Source organism: Aspergillus aculeatinus (genome assembly GCF_003184765.1).
Source record: "Aspergillus aculeatinus CBS 121060 unplaced genomic scaffold BO66scaffold_3, whole genome shotgun sequence".
NCBI classification, from domain to species: domain Eukaryota; kingdom Fungi; phylum Ascomycota; class Eurotiomycetes; order Eurotiales; family Aspergillaceae; genus Aspergillus; species Aspergillus aculeatinus.
Genome location: NW_020291472.1, coordinates 117,080 through 139,670, shown reverse-complemented (window position 1 = coordinate 139,670; position 22,591 = coordinate 117,080). Strand labels below are relative to the sequence as shown.

At 53.0% G+C, this 22,591-nt stretch overlaps 6 protein-coding genes across 6 annotated transcripts; 3 read left to right on the top strand and 3 right to left on the bottom strand.

Annotated features, from left to right (window-relative positions):
- The first annotated feature begins 1,787 nt into the window (after window positions 1–1,787).
- Window positions 1,788–4,414, top strand: acuF (phosphoenolpyruvate carboxykinase PCK1). The gene is made up of 4 exons (XM_025644396.1): window positions 1,788–2,074; window positions 2,221–2,296; window positions 2,350–2,550; window positions 2,851–4,414. The coding sequence occupies exons 1-4, from the start codon at window positions 1,893–1,895 to the stop codon at window positions 4,192–4,194; spliced, it is 1,803 nt and encodes a 600-aa protein (XP_025508278.1). The 5' UTR covers window positions 1,788–1,892; the 3' UTR covers window positions 4,195–4,414.
- Window positions 4,415–5,535: 1,121 nt separating this feature from the next.
- On the top strand, window positions 5,536–7,820 carry BO66DRAFT_107475 (cytochrome P450). Its single transcript, XM_025641801.1, has 5 exons — window positions 5,536–5,836; window positions 5,937–6,087; window positions 6,157–6,216; window positions 6,274–6,909; window positions 6,982–7,820. The coding sequence occupies exons 1-5, from the start codon at window positions 5,756–5,758 to the stop codon at window positions 7,650–7,652; spliced, it is 1,599 nt and encodes a 532-aa protein (XP_025508277.1). The 5' UTR covers window positions 5,536–5,755; the 3' UTR covers window positions 7,653–7,820.
- Window positions 7,821–9,872: 2,052 nt separating this feature from the next.
- Window positions 9,873–11,667, top strand: BO66DRAFT_387911 (putative mitochondrial dicarboxylate carrier protein). Its single transcript, XM_025646425.1, has 2 exons — window positions 9,873–11,123; window positions 11,191–11,667. The coding sequence occupies exons 1-2, from the start codon at window positions 10,198–10,200 to the stop codon at window positions 11,237–11,239; spliced, it is 975 nt and encodes a 324-aa protein (XP_025508276.1). The 5' UTR covers window positions 9,873–10,197; the 3' UTR covers window positions 11,240–11,667.
- Window positions 11,668–14,540: 2,873 nt separating this feature from the next.
- BO66DRAFT_407836 (SUMO ligase MMS21) lies at window positions 14,541–16,235 on the bottom strand (the record flags this gene model as incomplete). The annotated part of the gene is made up of 3 exons (XM_025649084.1): window positions 14,541–14,618; window positions 14,662–15,463; window positions 15,523–16,235. 3 exons carry the CDS (start codon window positions 16,233–16,235, stop codon window positions 14,541–14,543), a joined length of 1,593 nt encoding a protein of 530 aa, XP_025508275.1.
- Window positions 16,236–17,641: 1,406 nt separating this feature from the next.
- On the bottom strand, window positions 17,642–19,964 carry abd1 (mRNA (guanine-N7)-methyltransferase). Its single transcript, XM_025646424.1, has 3 exons — window positions 18,079–19,964; window positions 17,847–18,013; window positions 17,642–17,787 (listed from the first exon to the last, which is right to left on the bottom strand). Exons 1-3 carry the CDS (start codon window positions 19,521–19,523, stop codon window positions 17,753–17,755), a joined length of 1,647 nt encoding a protein of 548 aa, XP_025508274.1. The 5' UTR covers window positions 19,524–19,964; the 3' UTR covers window positions 17,642–17,752.
- Window positions 19,965–20,133: 169 nt separating this feature from the next.
- BO66DRAFT_364593 (cytochrome P450) lies at window positions 20,134–22,421 on the bottom strand. Its single transcript, XM_025645176.1, has 5 exons — window positions 21,957–22,421; window positions 21,676–21,858; window positions 21,270–21,601; window positions 20,779–21,205; window positions 20,134–20,720 (listed from the first exon to the last, which is right to left on the bottom strand). The coding sequence occupies exons 1-5, from the start codon at window positions 22,354–22,356 to the stop codon at window positions 20,425–20,427; spliced, it is 1,638 nt and encodes a 545-aa protein (XP_025508273.1). The 5' UTR covers window positions 22,357–22,421; the 3' UTR covers window positions 20,134–20,424.
- Between the last annotated feature and the right edge of the window lie 170 nt (window positions 22,422–22,591).

Below are 22,591 nucleotides of genomic sequence, written 5' to 3'. Positions count from 1 at the left end.
GGCCCGTGTTTTCTGGTCGGATGCGGGGTACAGATTTGAAGACCCGACCTTCCTTTCCGACCGGCTATGCCTGCCTGCCTGCCTGCCCAAACGTAGCAACTACACCTCTATCAGTGCTCTGGTCCGGAAAAGTGTTTACGGCAGTTACACTTCTCCTCATCATACTCAGGCGGCTTTTCTGATGCCAAAGCCTTCGATCCGAGGGGACGTGCAGAAAAAGGCGCGCCTGACCCCTGCGTGGGCTTGATGTGCTGCGCCCCCCAGGGAGTGGTTTACTCTATGCTGTGGTAACAGTCGGCTATCCTCGTGGAAAGTCGGGATCAAAGACTTTTGGGATGGACCTGTCAAGTGCGTTGTTTTTCTTGTTCAGTACTTGCTTTTGGGTGTACGTTCGACGGGGGAAATCTCTTTAGTTTAGTGTGCATCAGTAGGGGGTTGTAGACACAAATTAATGCCTCAATTGGGGGTGTGCGTGATCTTAACATGAGCGATTTACATATGAGTACTCGTAGCAAAGACGGGGGGTGGCTTACGCGCAATGAACGCGGTATGACGAGCAAGTGCCTCAAGAATGGGTGCTTTCTGATCTTTTGCTTGATCTTCCCTCTTCTTTTCTCGTGTCATTCCAAAAATGGCCCTCACCTCAGCCTGCACATCCCGAAAACTTGGAGTCAAAAAAAAAGCACGGCAATATCTTCTGCCCACCGCATTTCATGATGGTGACGTTGGATTGTCAATCCGGAGAAGTGGACTTGTTTCATTGGCCGGACCGGGAAGGGCTTCGGAAGGCAGCTGACTCTCACTTGACCGAAAACAGACTAGAGCCATGGAGCAACACCCGAATCTCTGTCCCGGGGATTTCGTCACTCGGAAAGACTCCTGGGTCTGGGCCTGTAATTTGGGCAATTGGGGCAATTTGTGGTGGTTGCAGCCTCCGGGCGGTCAGACTATTACATAAGCCAAACGGGGCCTCCCCACCTTTTTTTCGTTAGTGAATACGGAAGTGCTCCGTCGCGCCGAGGACGGACATTTTCTAAATGAATTTTTTCTGCCAGGCCGGGCGCTTCTCTTGCTACCCAGTCGGGAATAGTCTGCGTTGATCTGGGAGAGGCTTAGAAGCCCATGCCGAGAAAAGGGAGGGCTTCCTTCCCCCGCAATTTCCATCATGGATCGTTTACCCATGTCCTGTAGGTTAATCGCCTCTAAAATCCTCGCCGGATGGTTGGCTATTCTTGAGTTCATTCAACGTCATCACTTCCCGCATTAACTGTCAGTTGATGGTCAAGAGAGAAAACTGACTCTGTGCTTCCGTGGGAGAAAGCTGGGAATAATTGCTTTCAGTTCGTAGGACTGACTGTCGGTTTCGTAATAGAAAATGCAGGGGGCTTGTTAAATACCTCGTTTGCAGAAGGGACGGCTTTGATATCTCGAGCCTGTCACACCGATAACTAGTACTGTGTAGAGAGAGTACGGCTAGTAGTACTCCGTACCTTTTTCTTATTTTTACTTCTCTAGCTACAATCAACTCAGCCCCTCCCATTCTCCCCCTCCTCCGTGTTGGCCTAGATTGAGACATTAACGCACTATCGGTTGATAACGCCTGAATTCTCATTTCTTGTTCCCGATCCTGCTGTTATTCCCTCACTTTTAGTTGGTGCATCCGCGCAGAGCACCCGGAACCACTTCGTGCCCACATCTCAGATCTCGGAACAAGTCGGACTACCCCGAGAGGCAATTCTGCCTCTGTTTCGACTGTTTCGACTTTCCACGATAACCAACAACCGCTTCAGCCTTCAGCCCGGTCCTTAGCCCCGACATCTTCCGTGGAACTGTGGAGAAGGCTCATTACTCCAAAGATCCAAACCTCGTTGCGACCTGAATTCGCTGCCATCATGGCCCCAGCTGGAAACATTCATATACCCCCCGTTTCCCCCGTCGATCCTGGTCCTCTCTACACAGATTTCTTTCAACAGCAAGTTGCAAAGCAACGAAACAATAATTATCATTCTACTTCACTAAGAAACATGGTTGCTGCTTCTGTTAACCGCACTGCGCTGCACCCTGGTGGTGTTCAGTATGTCTTTCCTTCCTTCTTCCCCTTGATTTGGTCTTGCGATGGTCTACTGTTGTCTCGGTTGGGACATGGCAAGGACCTATATGACCTCATAACTTTCTGAATGTTGTCGACAAAAGGTCGCTCTAACTTGAATGACTATCCAGGCCGGGCAAGGGTCACACTGAGCTCGAGGAGGAACTCCACGAGCACGCCCACATTGACTATGACCGCGTTGCTATTGTACGATTCCTTGCGCCTCACCTATGAATCATAGCGCCAACTAACTGGAACAGATCGCCAACCCTGCTGTTCCTGCTCTTTACGAAGATGCTCTGGTCTACGAGACTGGTACTGCCATCACCTCCAGCGGTGCCTTGACTGCATACTCCGGTGCCAAGACTGGCCGTTCCCCCTCCGACAAGCGTATCGTCAAGGAGGAATCGTCTGAGAATGAGATCTGGTGGGGACCTGTCAACAAGCCCATGACTCCTGATGTAAGTTCTGGACTGGCGTATAATCGCGCATTGCCTCCCCCCCCCCCTGCATGTCGGCTGGCTGCGGGAACAAGCCAAGCTTTAGGGCAGAGATCATGGCCGCAGTGCCACGGTAGCCCCCGGAAGATTAGCAAAATGCCTCAAATCATGTTATGGTCTGAGGCATTTTCGATCTTTCGACTGCTGTGCAACAATGGTTTTCATTTCTGTCTGCGCTTGCGTTTGCGCCATTGGAGCAGATTAAGTCACACCGGTGACGTCATCCGTGTATCTTCAAGTCAAGCTAACTTGCGTCCCTAGGTTTGGCGTATCAACCGTGAGCGTGCTGTCGACTACCTTAACACCCGTAACCGCATCTATGTTATCGATGGTTTTGCTGGCTGGGACGAGAGATACCGCATCAGCGTCCGTGTCGTCTGCGCTCGCGCCTACCATGCTCTCTTCATGCGCAACATGCTCATCCGTCCCTCGCAAGAGGAGCTGAAGCACTTCCACCCCGACTATGTCATCTACAACGCCGGCTCTTTCCCCGCCAACCGCTTCACTGAGGGTATGACTTCTGCTACTTCCGTTGCCATCAACTTTGCCGAGAAGGAGATGGTCATTCTCGGTACCGAGTACGCCGGTGAGATGAAGAAGGGTGTCTTCACTGTTCTCTTCTACGAGATGCCCGTCAAGCACAACGTCCTTACTCTCCACTCCTCTGCCAACGAGGGCGAGAACGGTGATGTTACCGTCTTCTTCGGTCTGTCCGGAACCGGAAAGACCACTTTGTCTGCCGATCCCAAGCGTGCTTTGATCGGTGACGACGAGCACTGCTGGACTGACCGTGGTGTCTTCAACATCGAGGGTGGTTGCTACGCCAAGTGCATTGGCCTCTCCGCCGAGAAGGAGCCCGATATCTTTAACGCTATCCGCTTCGGATCCGTCCTCGAGAACGTTGTCTTCGACCCCATCTCCCGTGTTGTCGACTACGATGACTGCACCCTCACTGAGAACACTCGCTGCGCGTACCCTATTGAGTACATTGAGAACGCCAAGATCCCCTGCTTGTCCGAGAAGCACCCTTCGAACATCATCCTCCTCACTTGCGACGCTCGTGGTGTTCTTCCTCCGATCTCCAAGCTCACCACTGAGCAGACCATGTTCCACTTCATCTCCGGTTACACTTCCAAGATGGCCGGTACTGAGGATGGTGTGACCGAGCCCCAGGCCACTTTCTCTTCCTGCTTCGCTCAGCCCTTCCTTGCTCTTCACCCCATGCGTTACGCTACTATGCTCGCGGAGAAGATCTCGCAGCACAAGGCCAACGCCTGGCTCCTCAACACCGGTTGGGTTGGCGCTGGCGCCACCACTGGTGGCAAGCGTTGCCCTCTCAAGTACACCCGCGCCATCTTGGACGCCATCCACAACGGCTCCCTCAACGAGGTCGAGTACGAGACCTACGAGGTGTTCAACCTGCACGTGCCCAAGTCCTGCCCCGGTGTTCCCTCGGAGCTCCTCAACCCCAGAAATAGCTGGACCGCGACGACGAACTTCAAGGACGAGGTCAACAAGCTGGCCACGCTCTTCAACGAGAACTTCGCCAAGTACGCCGACCAAGCTACCAAGGAGGTCATTGCGGCCGGTCCGGTGCCTCAGTAGATTGTTGCTTTTCTTGTTCGCTGATTCCCTTTGGTTTATCATATCGCATGGCGTGCTGTGTTTCAAATATTGGGTCATATGATTTCTTTCTTCTTCAGATACCTGAATATGGCTTTATGCCGATCAGCGGAGGGAAAATCGCGCTGACAATGGCTGTTCTGATTTTGGTTCTGTCCAATACTGGCTGTTGGCCTACAGAAAATATATTCAGTTCTAACCAATTCTTTCTTCTTTGTGATGTAAAAGTAAATCTAGTTCCATGCGACAACTCCCTACCCTCTAGTATGGGAATGATGGGCTGGGACTTTGATCATGGATCCCTGGCACCTGGACTGGAAGTTGCCGGGTGGTGAGTTGAGGGTTCCGAATTGACCTTAGGATCTACGCGGAAACATCTCTCTCCACATTCCACCTCCCGGCGATACCTTTCCACCCTTTCAGCTTCTTACCCCCTCACAAGATAGCATCAAATCAAGATTCGCTCTGCGGGTAGTTTACCTGAGGTGGTAGCTCTTGTGGAGAGCAGTGCTCAGGGCATTAGTGGGGTGGGCATGCGGGCGCTAGCTGAAGCGCCTCCGACATTCATGACTGCTTATAGGTGATGCCTCGACAGCACTATCTTCCAACCTCAGATCATCTCTTGAGCACCTGGTATGTTATTCACCATTGAAGAAACCAGGCCAATCCTTGCAGTAAAGGCGCACACTAAGATCTGCACAGATCATCTTGCTTCCAAGCCCCGTTCCCCACGCAAGGAGGCCGCTAAATAGTTCGCGTCAACGCGGGATGCAGCCAAACCAATTTTCTCCGAGTCATCCCTCGATCGAAGACAGGGGTGGATCCGTGAACTACTGGGGTAATGTACGCGTGGGACTTCGATGCAGGAACAGATCCAGCATGCACCATGTACATTGCATCTCCGAATTTAGTTCTTGCGGCTAGACAAGGTTCGACTTAGCTGGGAATGACCATAATACGACCTCACTCTTCGACATACCTTAATCCTACTCGAGTACCTGTGAGCCAGTGCTCCGACATACCGTGCCTGTCGATCGCCTCCTAGCTCTCTCCAGCTGTCAAGGGGTGAATGCCGCCCTTTGAGCTGATACGTGCCAGACATGTAGTGCCCTGTCTGGTGTGTGGTCCTTACTGAGCCTCGAGGCCTTTTCAAGGTGCCAAAGCAAGGATGCTTGACTAGCCCGCTTACATCTCTCTCCACGTGAAAGTTGAGTGGTCCATAACCACCACCATCCTTTGAGCACCCCTCCAAGGAGGTGGTCACTTGTATTCTCGGATTTGCCTCCTGTCTACGCCATTCCCGCCTTCAGGGGGTAAGCACACCCCTCCGAATTTCCCAAACACGTATGTGCATTCTCTATTGTGCGAGAGAAAAGGACTCTTGCGCGTAAGCCTCGCGCCACCGAAATCTCCTTGATCGGTTCTGGAGACTATCGCGTCGCGTCCGCACTAAACTGAGATACAACACTTCTCTCCAACTAAGATCGTCATGGGAAAGTTGTGTGCTGCATAGAGCTTGAGATTCAGTGCATGCATAAACATCATGGACGAGAATATGATTACATCTCATTCCCTGGTTTCGCTGCCTCTGGCGCTGATGGGAGTGGGGTCCGTCGTTCTCGCGGTAGGTCATTAGTTTGTCTCAAGATCGCTTGTTGCGACATGAGGATACAGACTACGTGTCTCTTAGCGAATTCGCGACCGCGCTGACACTGAACTTGCAGCTCCTGGTGTACGGCATATATCAGGTCTATTTCCATCCTCTGGCTAAGTATCCTGGTCCATGGCTTGGCAAATTCACCGAAGCCGGGGCAGCGTATCATGCTGTCAAAGGAGATTTGCATCTACATATCTGGTGGTGCCACCAGAAGTATGGTGAGCTTGAATGGATATAGTGACCTTTCAATGGAAAGGAGTCTCGAAGTGCTGACTGAGGTTGTGTAGGGCCGGTTATTCGATATACGCCGAACTTGGTAATTTTTAACACAGCAAGTGGAATGAAAGGTGTGTTGCTGCTATGCAAGAAAATGGCCTTTGTTTCTGGGCTAATCAGGGAAAAAGATATCTACGTCCGAGGGAAGGACCTTCGGAAAGATGTCCACTACGGTGTTATTCAACTCGGCACCAAGAACCTCCTCACGGTCACGAGCCCCACGGACCATGCTAGACGAAACAAGATCATAAGCCCTGGATTTTCAAGCACGGCAATGCGCGAATTCGAGCCAAAGTTGTTGGCACATGTCCACAAATTCTGCAAATCGCTGTACCGCCCCAAACCCCATGGCGATTCGGACAGTTCCTGGGGAGAACCAATGGTCATGTCAGACTGGTGCAGCTATTTTGCATTTGATGTGATCACGGAGCTGGTATTCGGAAAGGCGGTTAATCTACTTGGGAGCCAGCAGCACCGATGCACTGTGTACGACATCACTGGGATGATGAAGCGACTGTCACTGTTGATGTATGCTCCGTACGTGTTTCTTGGTCGACTGGATCGGAAGTTATTCCCTGATGAGATGCACGGAATGAAGCGATATCACCGGCTGGTGAACACTATGATGGCGGACGCCGCGAGCATGTCAGGCCATGTGTTTAGTCGATTGACGAACGCGCGGGATAATAAGGTGAGCGCGGGGACTGGACCCGCATTCAGCGATGCGGACGTCTACTCCGAGGCTGCGATGTTGGCTGTTGCTGGTGGGTCACGTATATTCCGTTACTTTGCTCCTTCTCATCTATCTCATGACTTGCTGATGGCATGAATGACAGGGTCCGACTCCACATCTGTCTCGCTCTGCGCCAATCTGTTCTATCTGGCGACCTATCCCCACGCCTACGCCCGCCTCGCTCAGGAAATCCGCACGACATTTCCAACACTGGACTCAATCCGCACTGGGCCCCTTCTTCTCCAACAATGCCCCTATCTGCACGCTTGCATTAAGGAGACTCTCCGAATCTCTCCGGCCGTAGCCGGATGTCCCTATCGTCGGGTCGAGAAGGGAGACACCATAGTTGTCGACGGCCACGTGATTCCTGAGGGCTGCAGTGTCGGTACCGGAATCTACAGTATCCATCACAATGCAGAATATTTCTCGCGGCCAGATACGTTCCTCCCGGAGAGGTGGCTGACCAGCAACGCTGATGACTCGCTCGAGCAAGCGAGCATCACGACAGCCGCATATACACCCTTTTCACAAGGGACACGCGCCTGCGTCGGGCGACATCTGGCACAAATGGAGCTGCAGTTAGCATTGGCGTGCCTGATCTGGCAGTATGACTTCCGCCGGGCGGATGGCACTGCTGGGGAGATGGGAGCAGGCAATCGAGACTGTGGGGAGCTCGGGCGGTCGAATCCGCATGAGTTTCAGCTTTATGATCACATCATCAGCCAGAAGAGGGGGCCGGTCCTTCAGTTCAGGCCGAGGGAATTTTCTCAGTAGAAAGCATCGGCAGGCTGAGGCGGGAAGGCAGTCGGGCTCGGTAGACTAGAGGGGCTATCCGGTTATACATGAAGGCAAAAGAACGGGAACAACGGGTTGTGCCTTGATTTGATTGATACCTTTTGGGAGTTCGGGAGTTTTCGATACGGAGTCCAAACCCAGATATGTGAATATGTGTATTGATGTATAGTGTGGGGGTTTGTGGTTTCAACTTCTCAACCAGACAGTCACAGCAATGAGAAAATTGTTGGGAAGAAGAACGGGGCAGTCGCCTACTTCATATTTACCAAGTGGTTCATTGAGAACATCAGGTGCGCGGCGGATCCGTTCTGCGTACTAGCGATCCACAAAGAGCCAGGCTCTGAGGGAGATAGATTCCTCCGACATGACCGTCCGTATCCAGTATCCACCGATAATCGGCTGTTTATTCACCCTAATCCTCGCCCTGACCCCCCCAAAATGGAGCGAGCTAACAGCCTGGGAAGGATATGGTCAGTGCGCGGGATGATCAATCGCCGCCGGGGGATTGGTTTAGAGACCGCGACTGGGCATTCCGGACGACAGTCCTCCTAGCCTTAAGGGTTGTTGGGTAGCATAGCCGGGGGATTAGCAGAAGATTCATGTAGCAAGTAGCCTACTACTCTCCTCCTCCCGCCCGAAAGACATTACCGAGATCCGCCCAGCGGCTCACTATCTCCCGCCCCGGGATCCCGAGTGTGATACTCCTCCTGCATTATACCTAGGTGAAGATAGGGATCTAAATTGGGAGCCTGCTTGATGTGGGTACGTGGAAATGTACACTGCACGTACTGTAACATCGTAGGAGTTGGTAAAGATGGTCTATCTAGGTTATCATATATCTACTTCTATGATTTCTGTCATGATGGTCTGCTATGTTCGAACAGTAACTGTCATTTACATCGATCTTCTTTACTATCTTATCGTAGTGCCCTAATCCTAGCCAGTAGTTCTTTCGCCGTGATGCCAACACCGGACTAAGACCCGGAGGAGACCTTCTCCGGATTTCGTCCTGTTCTAGTCTGATTGGTTCTTCGGTGGAGGGAACTTGTTGGGATGGTTGAGAGGCGAAGTGTTCAGGAGTAAATAACCAGTCCGATTATCGGCAGTATCAGATGGATGGGGAGGGTGTGAATTTTGTCTGATGCACTTGTTGGTTGTTGGTTTGAGAGATGATGGTGAGGATGCGGGAAAGGAGGGCGGGAGAGGGGGGGGGGGGGGGGGGGGGGGGGGGGGGGGGGGGGGGGGGGGGGGGGGGGGGGGGAGGAGTAGCGGAAGATGCGGAAGAATATTGATCAGCGCTGATGCTTGGGATGTCATGTCGAGCCAAGAGATTCATATGTATGGAGTCTAACCTCGGGCCTGGCCGGGGTTTCCGGGGGGTTCTCGTTAGGCGCTGGATGTGGTTTGGTAGCCGATTACTGGAGGTGGGGTGGGGGGTTCGGGGAGCTGAGTTCTCCACTCGGTGGGTGGACACCTGCAAGTATGAGTAGTATGAGAGTTGAGTTGAGAGATGAACAACAGTACAGGGCAGGGTAGGTTGGATGAAGAGTGGAGGAAAACGGTCTCTATCCTTCTTTCTATCTATAGGTGTTATATTGCTCGGTGTGTGATACAGTATGAAACAATACAGACAAAATTAAGGATGAAGATTGTAACGTGAAAAAACAATAGTAGCATGACGTTGCCACCCTCCCCCCGCATTTTCCAGCTGGCGGGCATCATGCAGTAGCTGCGTAGTCCAAAGTACTGTACATACTTACTTGGTGGATACTGGACCATATGCAAATCAGGTATTTAATAACAATCCTACTCTTATGGGGATGACTATTCGGAGAGAAATACGACTAAAGCTACCACCCCGTAAATCTCCACCAGCACTGTACTGTAGGTTCCGATGCCCGAGTATGACCCATCAATCACTGTGACTGTACCAGACTCTCTGTACCACATCCAACAGTCACAGTGGTGGTGGTTACCTTCCCGGCCTGGCAGTGCTTGCCAGGCTTGATCCTCTCCTCTCCTCTCCTCTCCTTCTACTCACTGTGCTTAAAACTCACCCTCCGTGCTCCCTGTCCGTCTTTCCCCGCGACAGTTTCCTTCTCCTCATCCTCCTCATCCATCATCTGACCAGGAACTTTTTCATCCAAGTTATAAATAAAATATCCGCCTCCTCCTCCTCCACCACCTCAAGCTCCCTCTCCCCTTTGCTTTTGCATCGCCTTCTTTCATCCACGGTAAGTAGCTTCGGCTTTCCCCTCTTGGAAGATCCCCGGATGGTCTTGTGAAAGTGCCTGGCCAGGCCCAACTGTTTTGGCCTGGGGCATAGCCTCCAGACTTGGATTCCAAGCTTCTTTGTTTCCCCACCCCGCTTTTCCTCGTGTTGTCTTAGCTTTATATTCATTCCCTGCCTGTTGTCTCCAACATTTCATTCAATCGGAGCAGCATTTTGCTCAGCATTGACCATTGATCCTAGACACTGACAATAATCAATAGGTCTGGAGTGAACCCCGATTACTCCCTCAACATGGCTTCTACTACAACCACCACCACAACCCCAGCTGTTGCCGCCGCCAAAGAACCTCAGCCCGCCATGGACTTCCTTCATCACCCCTACACTCGTGCGGCGCTTCCCTTCGTCAATGGCGGCCTTGCTGGCATGACCGCTACTGTCGTCATTCAGCCCATTGACATGATCAAAGTCCGTTTGCAATTAGCCGGCGAGGGTGTCCGCACCGGACCTCGACCCTCGGCCTTTGGCGTAGCTCGCGACATCATCGCGTCTGGCAAGGTACTCGATCTTTACACGGGTCTATCTGCTGGTCTCCTTCGTCAAGCTGTCTACACTACCGCCCGCCTGGGATTCTTCGACACTTTCAGCAAAATGCTCAACAAGCGCGCAGAGGCTGCTAACCGTAAGGTCACCTTTGCCGAACGCGCGGGGGCCGGGTTGACTGCTGGTGGTATTGCAGCCATGATTGGCAACCCAGCCGATTTGGCCCTGGTCCGTATGCAATCGGACGGCCTCAAGCCTCCCGCAGCGCGGGCCAACTACCGCTCGGCGCTGGACGCGCTTGTCCGCATCTCCAAGTCGGAAGGTGTTCCAGCCCTGTGGGCCGGTGCCTTGCCGACCGTTGTGCGCGCAATGGCCCTCAACGTCGGTCAATTGACCTTCTTTGCGGAGTCTAAGGCTCAATTGAAGGCCCACACCAATTTGTCGGCCCAAAGCCAGACCTTTGCCGCCTCTGCGATCGCCGGTTTCTTCGCCAGCTTCCTCTCGCTGCCATTTGACTTTATCAAGACTCGTCTGCAGAAGCAGCAGAAGGATCCCTTGACCGGCAAGCTGCCGTACAAGGGCCTGCTGGACTGCGCGCGTAAGGTGGCGCAAGAGGAGGGTTGGTTGCGATTCTACCGCGGCTTCGGCACCTACTATGTGCGGATCGCTCCTCATGCGTTAGTTTCCCCACCCCCAAGACTTTCTTATCGTGTAGTGCTGTCACTAACCCCGCGGATCCACCAGCATGGTTACACTGATTGTCGCCGACTACCTCAACCTCATCACCAAGTAGTGTGTTCGAGATGATTTCCGACGTGGTTTCTTATTTCCTTTTTCCTTTTTCTTTTGATTCAGATTTAGGCATCACTCAAGAAAATGCCGCGTCCGAACAGATCATTCTGTTTCGCCCACACTACATTCCACTCAATGCCCGATCGGCAAGCCACACCCGATCGGGCTGACGGACAGAACAGCCACGGGGTTGCATGCTGTCTGGCACAGATGCGATGATGTGTGACGGCTGTTGACTGCGCTCTTTCTTCATGGCCGGTACCCTGGGTGGAGTTTCTTATTTGACTGAGCTTTTTCTGTGTATCTCTTACTAGTTATATATCCCAGGGCGTGCTTAAGGGACCGAGCACAAGGGTATTGCAGAACATGATCATGAGTAAACACTGATATTGACAAAGATACCAACAGACAAGTCTCCTAGGAATCGACCTCAAAATCTATCTCATCGTCCGGGATAGAGTCTTGCTCTTCATCATCGTAGTCGTATCCGAGCGCTTCGTAGTCCACATTTTCGGAGTCTTCTGCGTCCAGGTCCTCGTCCAGGTCCTGGTCCGCGTATCCTGCTTCTTCTCCTTCCCTTTCCTCGTCTGAGTCTTCTGCGTCCAGGTCCGGGTCCGCGTATTCTGGTTTTTCTCCTTCTCTTTCCTTGTCTGAGTTGTCTGCGTCCATATCCGGATCCGCGTGTCCTACTTCTTCTCCTTCCCTTTCCTCGTCTGGATCATCTGTGTCTTCTCCTTCCAATCTTTCATACACGTAATCTGGATCGATTTTCCGATATTCTGGGCCATCTTCCTCCACTTCGACATCCATATACCCCTCTGCTTCTGAATCCACCGATTGCACTTCTTCTTGGTCTCCTTCTTCGAATAGATCATCAATGTTGGCAACCTCTTCTCCGCCGGTCTTTGGCAAGGTGTCTACTCCCTCTTCCTCTGCTTTGTTATCCAGGTTTTCATTTCGCATGTGCTTGCCTTCTTCTTCTCCCTCGTTTGCTCCTTCCCGTTCCGTTTGGCCTGCAACCTCATCGGCCATCGGCCCAGCATTGACGAAGCTAACCGATTCTTCTTCTTCTTCTTCTTCTTCTTCTTCCTCCCCATCATCAACTGCATCATCAATCGCATCATCCGCTAGGAGCTGATTTCCATCTTCCTCACCCGTTCCTTCTTGGTCTTCAAGCTCAGCAATTTCAGAGTCAACGAGAGGTGGGTTATCATCTTCATTTTCGATTCCTTCTTGCACTGCACTGTCCACCTCTGATTTATTCTGTATTTCTAAACCAGTCTGTCCTTCTGATTCATTATCCCTCTTTGACTCATCCTGCCCGCCTAATTCTTGCCCTGGGGTCTCAGTTTCAGGATTTTCACGTTGAATGAACTCGGGGTCGACGACGGGAGTGTCCACTCCATCTTCTTCCCTTTCTTCTTGCACTGCAGTATCCGCCTCTGAGATGATTTGTTCCTGTTCCTGTTCCTGTTCTTGTTCTTCTTGTTTTTCTGCTCTCACAGTTTCTTCTTCTTCTTCTTCTTCTCTCATGTTCTCATCTTCTTGGTCTTCAGGCTTGGCGATATCGTCTTCAATGATATCTTCTTCAACGATATCATCTCTGCCTCCTTGCTCTGCAACGTCAAGCACTGCACCATCTGCGGTGAGCTCATTTCCATCTTCTTCCACATCATCCTGATCTCCTTGCGCGACAGGTTCCTCCTCAACAACATGCTGATCTTGATTCTGCTCCTCGTTTTCTTGCTCAGCTCGCTCCACTGACTCAGCACCGACGTGCAGACCATCATCTTCCTCCCCTTCCTCTGAACCACCCTGGTCTTCTTGCTTGTCTGACTCAGCCTCAGCATGTTGACTCTGTTCCTGGTCCTCTCTCTTCTCATCCACCACATCCCTGCTTTCGGATTCATGGTCTTCTTCCTTGTTTGTCTCTCTTATGCTTGTTTGATCAGTTTGTCCATGCGCGAGTTGCTGATTCACATCTTGATCCTGAGCTTTATGCTCAATAAAATCAGCATACAGTTGACGACTTCCATTGTTTTCTTGCTCTTCGTTCTGAACATTTTTCTCTTTTGTCTGCACCACTTCCTCGTCTTCTTCAATGGCCTCCGCTCCATTATTGATATTTTCCTGGATTTGCTCTTCAACAAGTTGAGGTTGAGCATCAGCAAGTGCCTCATCTTCCTGCTCTGCATCTGCCTGGACATCTGGCTTGACCAAAGCATCGCCAACGCCTTGTTTCGACTCGCTCCTGCTACCGTCCTCCTCCCCATTCTGTTCTTGTCTAGTTGGCTCATCCGCAGCTTCTTGACTCTCTCTCTCCTCTTCGACGCCCGCGTTCTTCGGCCTAACTGAACCGGTGTCAACACACTGCCTTTCACCCCCATCTTCTACCGTTCCCTGGTCAATGTGGTCATCTTTTTCAGCGTCCACGAGCTGACTCTCATCTTCTTCTTCCCCATCATGTACCTGGTCTTCGTTCTCCGATCGTTCGACAGCATCGTCCTTACTCTCCTCCTGTATCACTTCTTCTTGCAGAATTTCTTGTTCGATAGCTCTGGTGTTGACATGTTGATGCGGTTCGCCTTCTTCTTTGAGGACATCTTCCTCATCTTCTTGTTCAAGTGGTTGAGCATGAACACAAACTTCCTCTTTTTCGACTTCTTCAACATCGGTGTGCTGTTTCTTGCATTCCCCTGATGCTCCCTGGCCATCTTGTTTAACCGCAGTGTCAATATCATGGATTTCTATTTTTTTCTCTTCTTGATGGACATCCTGATATTCTTGTTGTTCAGCTGATCCAGCTTCGACGTATTGCATTGCCTGATCCACATTTTCCGCATCTTCCTGCCTTTCTTCTCCATGTGTTTCCTGTGATTCCTGTTCCTCTTGCCCTGGCTCCTCCTCATCTTCTCCATCCATTTCCCCCTCATGCCCTTGGGTCTCATTTGTCTCATGCTGAATTGTGTTATCAGCATTCTGCACCGATTCCTCGACTTCTTCATCTCCCTCTCTTACCTCCTGTACTTCTTCCTCAACCTCCATCTCATCCTCTTTGCTTTCCTGCTCCTGGGCTCCAACTACCTCATCTTGAAATGTGTCATCAGCCACCTGCATTGTCTCTTCAAACTCTGCTCCTTCGTGGCCTTCTTCGTCTCTTACCTCCTGATTTCCCTCATCGGCTTCCTCCTCTTCGCTTTGCTCTTCCAGCTCCTGATCTTCATTTACCTTGCCTTTTGATATGTCATCAGCCACTTGAATCGCTTCTTGATTTTCGTCCGTTTCGTCGTTCTCTCCTGCCCTTACCTCCTGGTCCTCATCCTCGTCCTCCTCCCCATCATCGTCATCATCATCATCATCATCTCCTGCCTGCCAATGTCCTCCGTCCTCAAATTCTTCGTCTTCCTCTTCTTCATTTTCCACATTTTCATCCACCTCCAGGTCCACAACAGCAGCGACGGAGACACCGCGTTCCTGTTTGATTCTGATCTGGTCTTGCTGAGACGCCACTCTTCGTGAGGTAGCTGTGTCGTCATCTTCATCATCACTAGCCACCGTGATCCCACTTTTCCTACTTCTCTTCCTCCGCCCACCCACACCTCCTTGATCATACTCTTCCTCTTCCAGTTCTTCCTGCTCCCGCCTTTGAGCAGCTTCAGCTCTCTTCAACCTGCGCAGAAGAACGGGATCACTTCGCAGATCAAACTCGGTCAAAACCACCTCACACACCGGACACTTGACACAGTGCACGCGACGCGCACGTCGGCCCGCGTGCCCACTGGATGAAGCGTGTCTCGGGTCCGGGGCGGTGGTGCGGCTCTGCGCAATCATTGCGGTAATGGCCTCGCGCTCGAAGCTGTGCGGGCATTTGGTGCTGGTGACCGGATCCTGGAAGGGGAGGAGAGTAAGGGGGCACTTGAGGGAAATGCGTTCACGGGAAATAGCGATGTCTTCGTCGGAAGCATCTTCGTCATCGCCTTCTTCAGCGGAAGGATTTTTGGCGTGGCGAGAGGAGGATGCGCCCATGGTAGCTGACACTCCCGATATTGCACTTGTCGCCGCGCCTCTGCTGCTGGTAGCCGAAGTTGTGGGTTTCTCGTCGGCCCCTTCTTCGAGGTGGGCGAACCAGGTCGAGGCATGCGGGAGTGGGGGGATATCATCACCTGGGTGTTTGGCTTCGTGGATGATGCGATAGAATCCGATGTAAGCGTTGTTGGTGGAGTATCTATGGCCTTTTTAGTCTCTCATCCTGACTCAATGGAAAGGGAAGCAGCATTGACATACTTCTGGGTAAGCGACAACCCACTCCACTTGTTCTTCGTCGCGGTGACACTCTCCTCCATCTTGCCCACCAACGTCGGTCCGGCATTCTCTTCATCGCCATCACCTCCTTCTCCCTCCTCCTCGTCATCGCCACGAGCATCAGCATCCTCCATCTCCTCATCCCCATCTTCATCCCTCCTACTCCGCCGACTACTCCTTGTCGATCGACTCCTAGTAGCCACCGCGCCATCCACCACATTGACATTGCCATCCAAGCCTCGTAGCATCTCACTCAGCCCCTCCAGTTTAACCTCCGCATCAATCGCACCCCGCATCTTTTGATCCAACTTGGCAGTTGTAGCTTTCACCTTTTCTTTGAGCGCGGCCACCTCCTCCTCATCATTATCATCCTCCCCTCCCTCCTCAGCATTTCGCTCCTTCTTCCGCCGCATCCGCTCCTCTGCATCCGTCAACCGTTCGTTGATATCCCCGGCCGCCTCGGTCAATTTTTCCTGCGCATGCTGGAGATGCGTCTTCAGGTTCCGGAGGGGTTGGCTGGTCAGGAGGCTGAGAAGGGCGGCGTGTGAGGTCGCGTGGAGGGTCAGTTGGTCGGCTTTAGGGTTGGAGATCGTCGGGGGCTGGTACGGTGGTGGTTGGGGGATTGTAGAGGAGGCTGTTGTTGATGTGGAAGATGAGGAGGTGGGTGCGGGTTCGTTTCGGCGGCGGAGGGGCATATTGGGAGGACTTGCACTTGCAGCAAGTAAGTTGAATTGGGGCTGTAGAGGCTGCTGCTGTTGTTGTTGTTGTAGTGGCTATTGATGTTGATTCTGATATCGCTCTCTGGTGTAGAGAATGTGTTTGATGTCAGGCTCTATTATGAAGAGTAAGTGGGGAGTGTAGTTAGCCGGAGTAAGACCCAAGAGATCCGACTTGTTTTGCCAACAAGATAGTTTGTTGATCAGAGAGGAGGGGCTCTGTACGTGTCGTGCTGTGTGGTTTCGGTCTTGGTCTGGTCCTGGTGTGGTGGAGGGAGTGGTGGGGGGAGTGCGTGAGGGAGGGCGCTCTTTGTTGACTTGGTGGACTCGATCAAGTCAAAGAAACTATAAACCCTCATCAAAAAGAAACCTGTTACGTTAGTTAAACTTACCGACCCGGCCTTACCTACCTGACCCTATCACATAGACTGCTGCTGCGCTGTCGCTTGCAAGATGAAAGAAACCCTGAGAGCAAAGAAAGCAAGACGCGACGCGGTCACGCTAGTATGGTTCGGGTTATAGCTGATTTCCACTGCTGTCCGGAGCACCTTATCGGCGCTTATCAATCCATCGGGGTGGGTTATCGGTGGGGCGCGCGGTGGTCAAGTAACTATCTGGGTTAGGGACCTGATTTTCTGCCACCGCCAGGATTGAACAGTTTCGATGCCTGGTTTTCGGGACCTGTGCATATATGGCGTGCCTGAATTTCTCTTGCGAGGTCGCGGGCGTTCTGCCGGTCATATACTTAGCAAGGCGGTGGGGGCTTAACCAGTTTCGCGGCCTGATTTTCTAGACTTGTTCATATATAAATGCCTAAATTCTCTCTTGCGAGGTCGCGGGTGTTGTACCGGTCATGTGCCCCCCAAAGCAGTGGAAGTTTAACCAGTTTCGCGGCCTGATTTTCTGAACTTGTTCATATATGGATGCCTGAATTCTCCTCGCGAGGTCGCGGGCGTTCTGCCGGTCATGTGCCCCCAAAGCGGTGGGGGTTTAACCAGTTTCCTCGCCGAGTTTTGGCCGGCTGGTTTTACCACTTTTCTGCCGGTTTGGGGCGGTCAGGCAAAAAAAGAACAGTTTCGCGGCCTGATTTTCTGGACTTGTTCATATATGGATGCCTGAATTCTCCTCGCGAGGTCGCGGGCGTTCTGCCGGTCATGTGCCTCCAAAGCGGTGGGAGTTTTACCAGTTTCCTCGCCGAGTTTTGGCCGGCTGGTTTTACCACTTTTCTGCCGGTTTTGAGCGGTCAGGGAGAAAAGAACAATTCTCCAGAGCCGAGTTTTGGCCGTGGCATCTCTCAGTATCCGCTGTATTGGTAGAAGTGAGGATGATTTACATATTTTAGTTTAAGACTGCTGATCTAGCCCTGGCTATATTGCTTGAAGTATGATAGAAGCTATATGCATTGATTGAGTGAACTGTAGCTAGTTGAATTGCCAGCAATATAGATAGTGATAGTGATAGCGAAGTACCAAGCTAGAGTCAAACCCTTCATCCAACTAGACCTTGTAGAAACAGAAGGCGTGGTAGAAACCTATAGCATCTCGTTAGCGTGGCTGATACAACCAATTCCCCAAGAGAAGTAGTACTTACTGACTGCCTCCTGCTCCTCCGCTGTCATGCTGAGTTGCCCGGTATTGCGATCACGCACACCCATGCGCTCACTCAGAGGCCCCAACTCGGCATCATCCTTCTCATCACGCCACACTTCCAGGAACGGCTTGCGATATTGCAACTCCAAATTGTACTCCTCCGTCAAGCTATCTCACATCGTTAGCCACGTTCGTACCGATTGACCAGAACAAAGAACAAGTAAAACACGTACGCTCGGAATGCTTCCCAGGGCACCACGTATTCCGGCACCTCCTCCACAGCCTCCTGCATGAAGTAGTTGTACCTCCAGCCGAACGGCGGCCGGAAGATGCCATCTTCGGGCGTATCCCCGGGAAATCGCACGCGGTAGATAGAGTTGCCCCATTCGACCTTGGTGGTGTCCTCCTCCACTTCTCCGTCCTCGGGCTCGGCTTCTTCGTTCTTCGACGCCGCCGCCTCCTCGCGCGCCTTGCGCTTAGCATGGCACTCGGCCACCTTGGCACTGATGACATCTGAGTTCGGGCAGACACCCAGGAACCGGCCGCCTTTCTTTAAACAGCCGGCCACATTGCGTAGCATCTGCCGGGCCTTCTCCTCGCTCTCAAACGCATAGTGGATCGCGAACATCGAAGCGACCACGTCGAAGCCACCTCCGCCCCAGCGCGAGCTCATCAACGAGCCTCCGGGTCCCGCGTTGGGATCAATCCCAACCCGCTGCACAATGTCGATATCCCCCAGCCACTCGCCAAAGCAATCCTTCGGCGCGAACTCCGCATGGAAACTCGGGCCCCGGCCGCCACCGCCGCCACCACCCCCGCGACCACCGCGCGGACCTCCGCGTCCCGACCGCATCTGGCTGTATCGCTCACGCGCCTGCACGATGGAGACCTCAGCCGGATCCAGGCCCACGTAAAGATCCACCGGCTGCGGCGCCAGCTGCCACTTGCCCAGATCACCACCCTTCCCGCAACCCAAATCGATCACCAGGAGCTTCTTCTGCTCGACGGGCGGCGGGCCCGTGCCGTCGGCCCAGTCCTTGGTCCCGATCGCGCGGGACACAAACTCCTCATCCGGCGAGAACTTCTGGATGAGCGTGCTCTTGACCCAGTTGTTGAAGCTGCGCAGGCCCTTGATCTTACTCTCCGTCTTGCGCCACTCGCGGCCCCGCTGCGGCACGGCGTTGTAATGCTGCCGCACGAGGTCCGTCACGCCCCGGATCTGCGAGTTGCGGATCGCCTCCTCCTGCTCCGTGCGCTCGCGCTCCTCCTGTCGCCGCCGGAGGGTTTCCCGGTCCACCAGGCCCATCCGCGCGCCACCGCCGGGCCGCTTGCGCGGGCGCGACTGGGCTTCCGGGGTCGGCGACCGCGGCGGCAGGGGAGGCGAGGGGGATCGATTGTGGGCGTTGCGGTTGCGGTTGGGGCCGCCGGCGGGCTCGTCGTCCCGATCGCGACGCGAGTAGGCCGATGGAGGGGTGCGGCCGCGCTTGCGGAGTTTCTGGTGGCGCTCCTCCACGCGCTTGCGTTTGGAGGTGGGTCGATATTGTTGATCTGTCGTTGCCGTTGTCGAGGCGGGCTCCTCCTCGGGGTATTTGCGCTTGTAGGGGTCATGGCTTTCCCGTCCGTGGTGGCTGGTGGGTGAGGGAGAGCGAACGGGCTCGGAGTACGAATAGTCGCCCATTTTGGTGGATGGACCTGGTGGTTTGGGTGGGGGCTTTTGTCGGGTTGAAGTCGAGGTGAGGTTGCGAGGAGCGGGTTTGTCGGGGAGTCTGGAAGGGAGAGTTGGAGAGAGAGGGGCCGGAATCAGTGAGATCGGAGACTTCGATTGTGGCTCATCTGTGATCTGTTGAGTGGCAATGAGTAACGGTAAAGTATTAGGTTAAGTTGAACTATCTTCAGTCCCAACGAAGTGGTGAAGAACAGAGATTTCACCGCAAGTGCAGCAAGCAAACAAACAAAGCCAGCCGCCCAAGTCGGGGAATCACCGCCTCCGACGCCACCACTCGCTAACTGCAGACTCCACCGGGAAGAGGTTCCTGCAGTAGTGTCGTTCCTGGAGCATGGGATACTGGGGTTCAAAACACGTACAGCAGAAGAGGGCGAGTGTCTTTTTTGTTGTTGCTCTTGTTGTTGAGAAGAAGTGATGGTTGAACGGGGACGGTTTGGGGGAGACGGAGAAGACGAGGCCGGCGGAACAACTTCCGCCTTCTCCTCCCAGCGATCCCGTGCCGGATCATACATGCTGATGCTGCCTCGCCCACCCTCGTGTGTTGCTTCATCGGTGGTCATGGTGACAACAGTACACAAGAAACTCCCTAATGAAAGATGACGTGGAGGGGGCATTCAAGTCCGATCTAAGGGGCCTCGCCGTCTTTTTATTCTCCCTGAATTCGTGCTGCTTGTGGTTTCCCTGGTTGGAGGCTAGCCCCAACCGTGTTTCTCTTTGGCCGCATCCGGACAATCGCAGCGCGTGCTTGCTGCTGAAGGAGTTGCGATGTGATTCAATTCTACCAACTGGAATGCTTGCTTACAAACAGCTGCTAACCTGCTACTAAATATCACTATTAGGACTTTGAATTTGTCTACCTGGGACGGAAGATCAGATGATAGTCCGGAATATGCGCCGTGAAACAATCCAACACCCCGTGGCCGACTTTCTCTAGTGGCTCTTGTCCCTCTCCGGGGGGAAACTCGAGGTCGAAATTCTTCACAATGGTGGCCACGACAAGTCGCATCTCCATCATCGCAAATTGCTTCCCCGCGCAGGCATATTTTCCGGATGAGAAGGACTTGAATGCTTCCTTGCAGAGGATCATCTCCGGCTTGCTCGACCACCGCTCGGGGACGAAGCTATCCGGGTCGACAGAGTTTCGTGGGTCTGTGCACTCGTCAGCTTGCGCTTGCACGGTCTATCTTGGATCAGAGGAGGCTCGAACCTCGGTGAATGGCGTAAGTAGGTGTAGAGACTATTGTCCTTGGAGGGATGTAGACTCCGGCAACCATGAGCCCTTCAGGGCCAGTCTCGCGGGGGACACCGCTCGCCACGCTGGGATACATGCGAAGACCCTCGTTGATGCAGCTTTCCAGCCATGGTTTGCCTGCTAGCGCGGCATGAGTGATTGTCTCGCCGGCAGAGACACAAGAGTCCACCTCCTGCTGCAGCTTTTGGAGCTTGTCTGGATGCTGCGCCAACAGATACAGAAGCGCACTGACCGTCGCAGCCGTGGTATCGCTGCCAGCAGTAATTACAAGCTCTGAGTCATAGACTAAGTCTTGATCTATTTCGCTCTTCGTTTGGCCTTCATAGTTGGCCAAAGCTCCGTCGATCAGATAGCTGAAGAGGTCCTTGTGGTCCAGCTCCATCTGTACCGATCAGCAAGGTCCTTTCATTCGGCTCCCGTGACCCAGAAGGCTCTCTCCTACGTACCTTTTTTCTTTTCTCCAACTGTTCGCTGCACCAGTTCAGCCAAAGCTGGTTCTTGGCTCGCAGCCCCGGGGAATTCCGCACCAATTGCGCAATCCAGCTCGCGCACTGCAACACGCTCGCAATTCGACCAAGATCCTTCATCTGCTGGATGTTCGAAGGCGGGGCGCCTTGGAGCATGTTGAACGATTTGCCGAATGCGAGGATGCCCATCGAGTCCCAGGTAAACCCAGCGATCAGCTCATTGACTTCCTGCTTGTGCGGGGCTCGAGAGGAGATGAGCTCGACCAGAACTCGGCAGTGATCGAGGATGAAGGGCTCATACCCGGCCAGTGCTAGCTAGAGGTGTCAGTGTCAGATCGGTCGTGACGGGGGCAGTATCAGCTGGTGGCATAGGCAGGGAACGCACCTCGAGGAGTGAACCCACGATCCCAAAGCCGCCTCCGCTTTGAATGGAAAGCCTTGTCTCTGGTCATCTGCAGGGAATGGTGGGGATAATTCAGGTCGTAGAACGGACCCTTGACGCACGATGTTCCCGGCCCGTGAATAGCCTTGATGGCTGCTGGATCATCTATGGAGATCTCACGTGGCTCTAGTGATCCGGTCAATCAAGTCCTCACTTTCGTAATTTGCCATTCCAAATCAAAGAGAAATAAATAAAGCTGACAGTATTGATAAAGATTTACATACTAATTCGAACAAAGGTCCCATATTGACGATGGAGCTCCTGCACCCGGAGATGCCATTTGGCGTCGACCACCGCCGCCTTGATCGACCAGAGCGCAGAGATCCTGGCGAGCTTGGGCCCGGGAAAACGCCGCAATGCATGGAAGAAATACCGATAGACGGCGATGGACAAACACAAGGATGCGTCAAAGCTCACGACGGCGTTCAGCGTGAGCCAGAATGCATTGGAGTAGCCCGCGCCGGCGAGGAGGAAGAGCACTACGGCCGGCCCCAGACCGAGAGTAGCCAGAATAGGAAATGCATATACGTCCCACTCGGAGTGGATCAACAGGCCCAGGTGACCGGTAACTCCCAGGACGATTGCCAAAATGCAGGTTGATACTTGAATCGGCTCCATGTTCATGCATGCAGGCAAACTGGAAGGAAAACAGACTTTTAGATTAGAGCCAGGGAAGGAGGAGTAGGCGGAGGGGGAAAGAAGAAGAAGGTCATGCTTCACACGCAAACTACAATATATTACGGTTGGTTTGTTGCTTCTTCATTCAGCTTCTATCAATGATATCCATTCATTTCTGAGAGGGGAGTGGTTCTTCCTTCCAGGCCTCCGAGAAGTGCTGACCTCAACTGCGTTTTCTGGA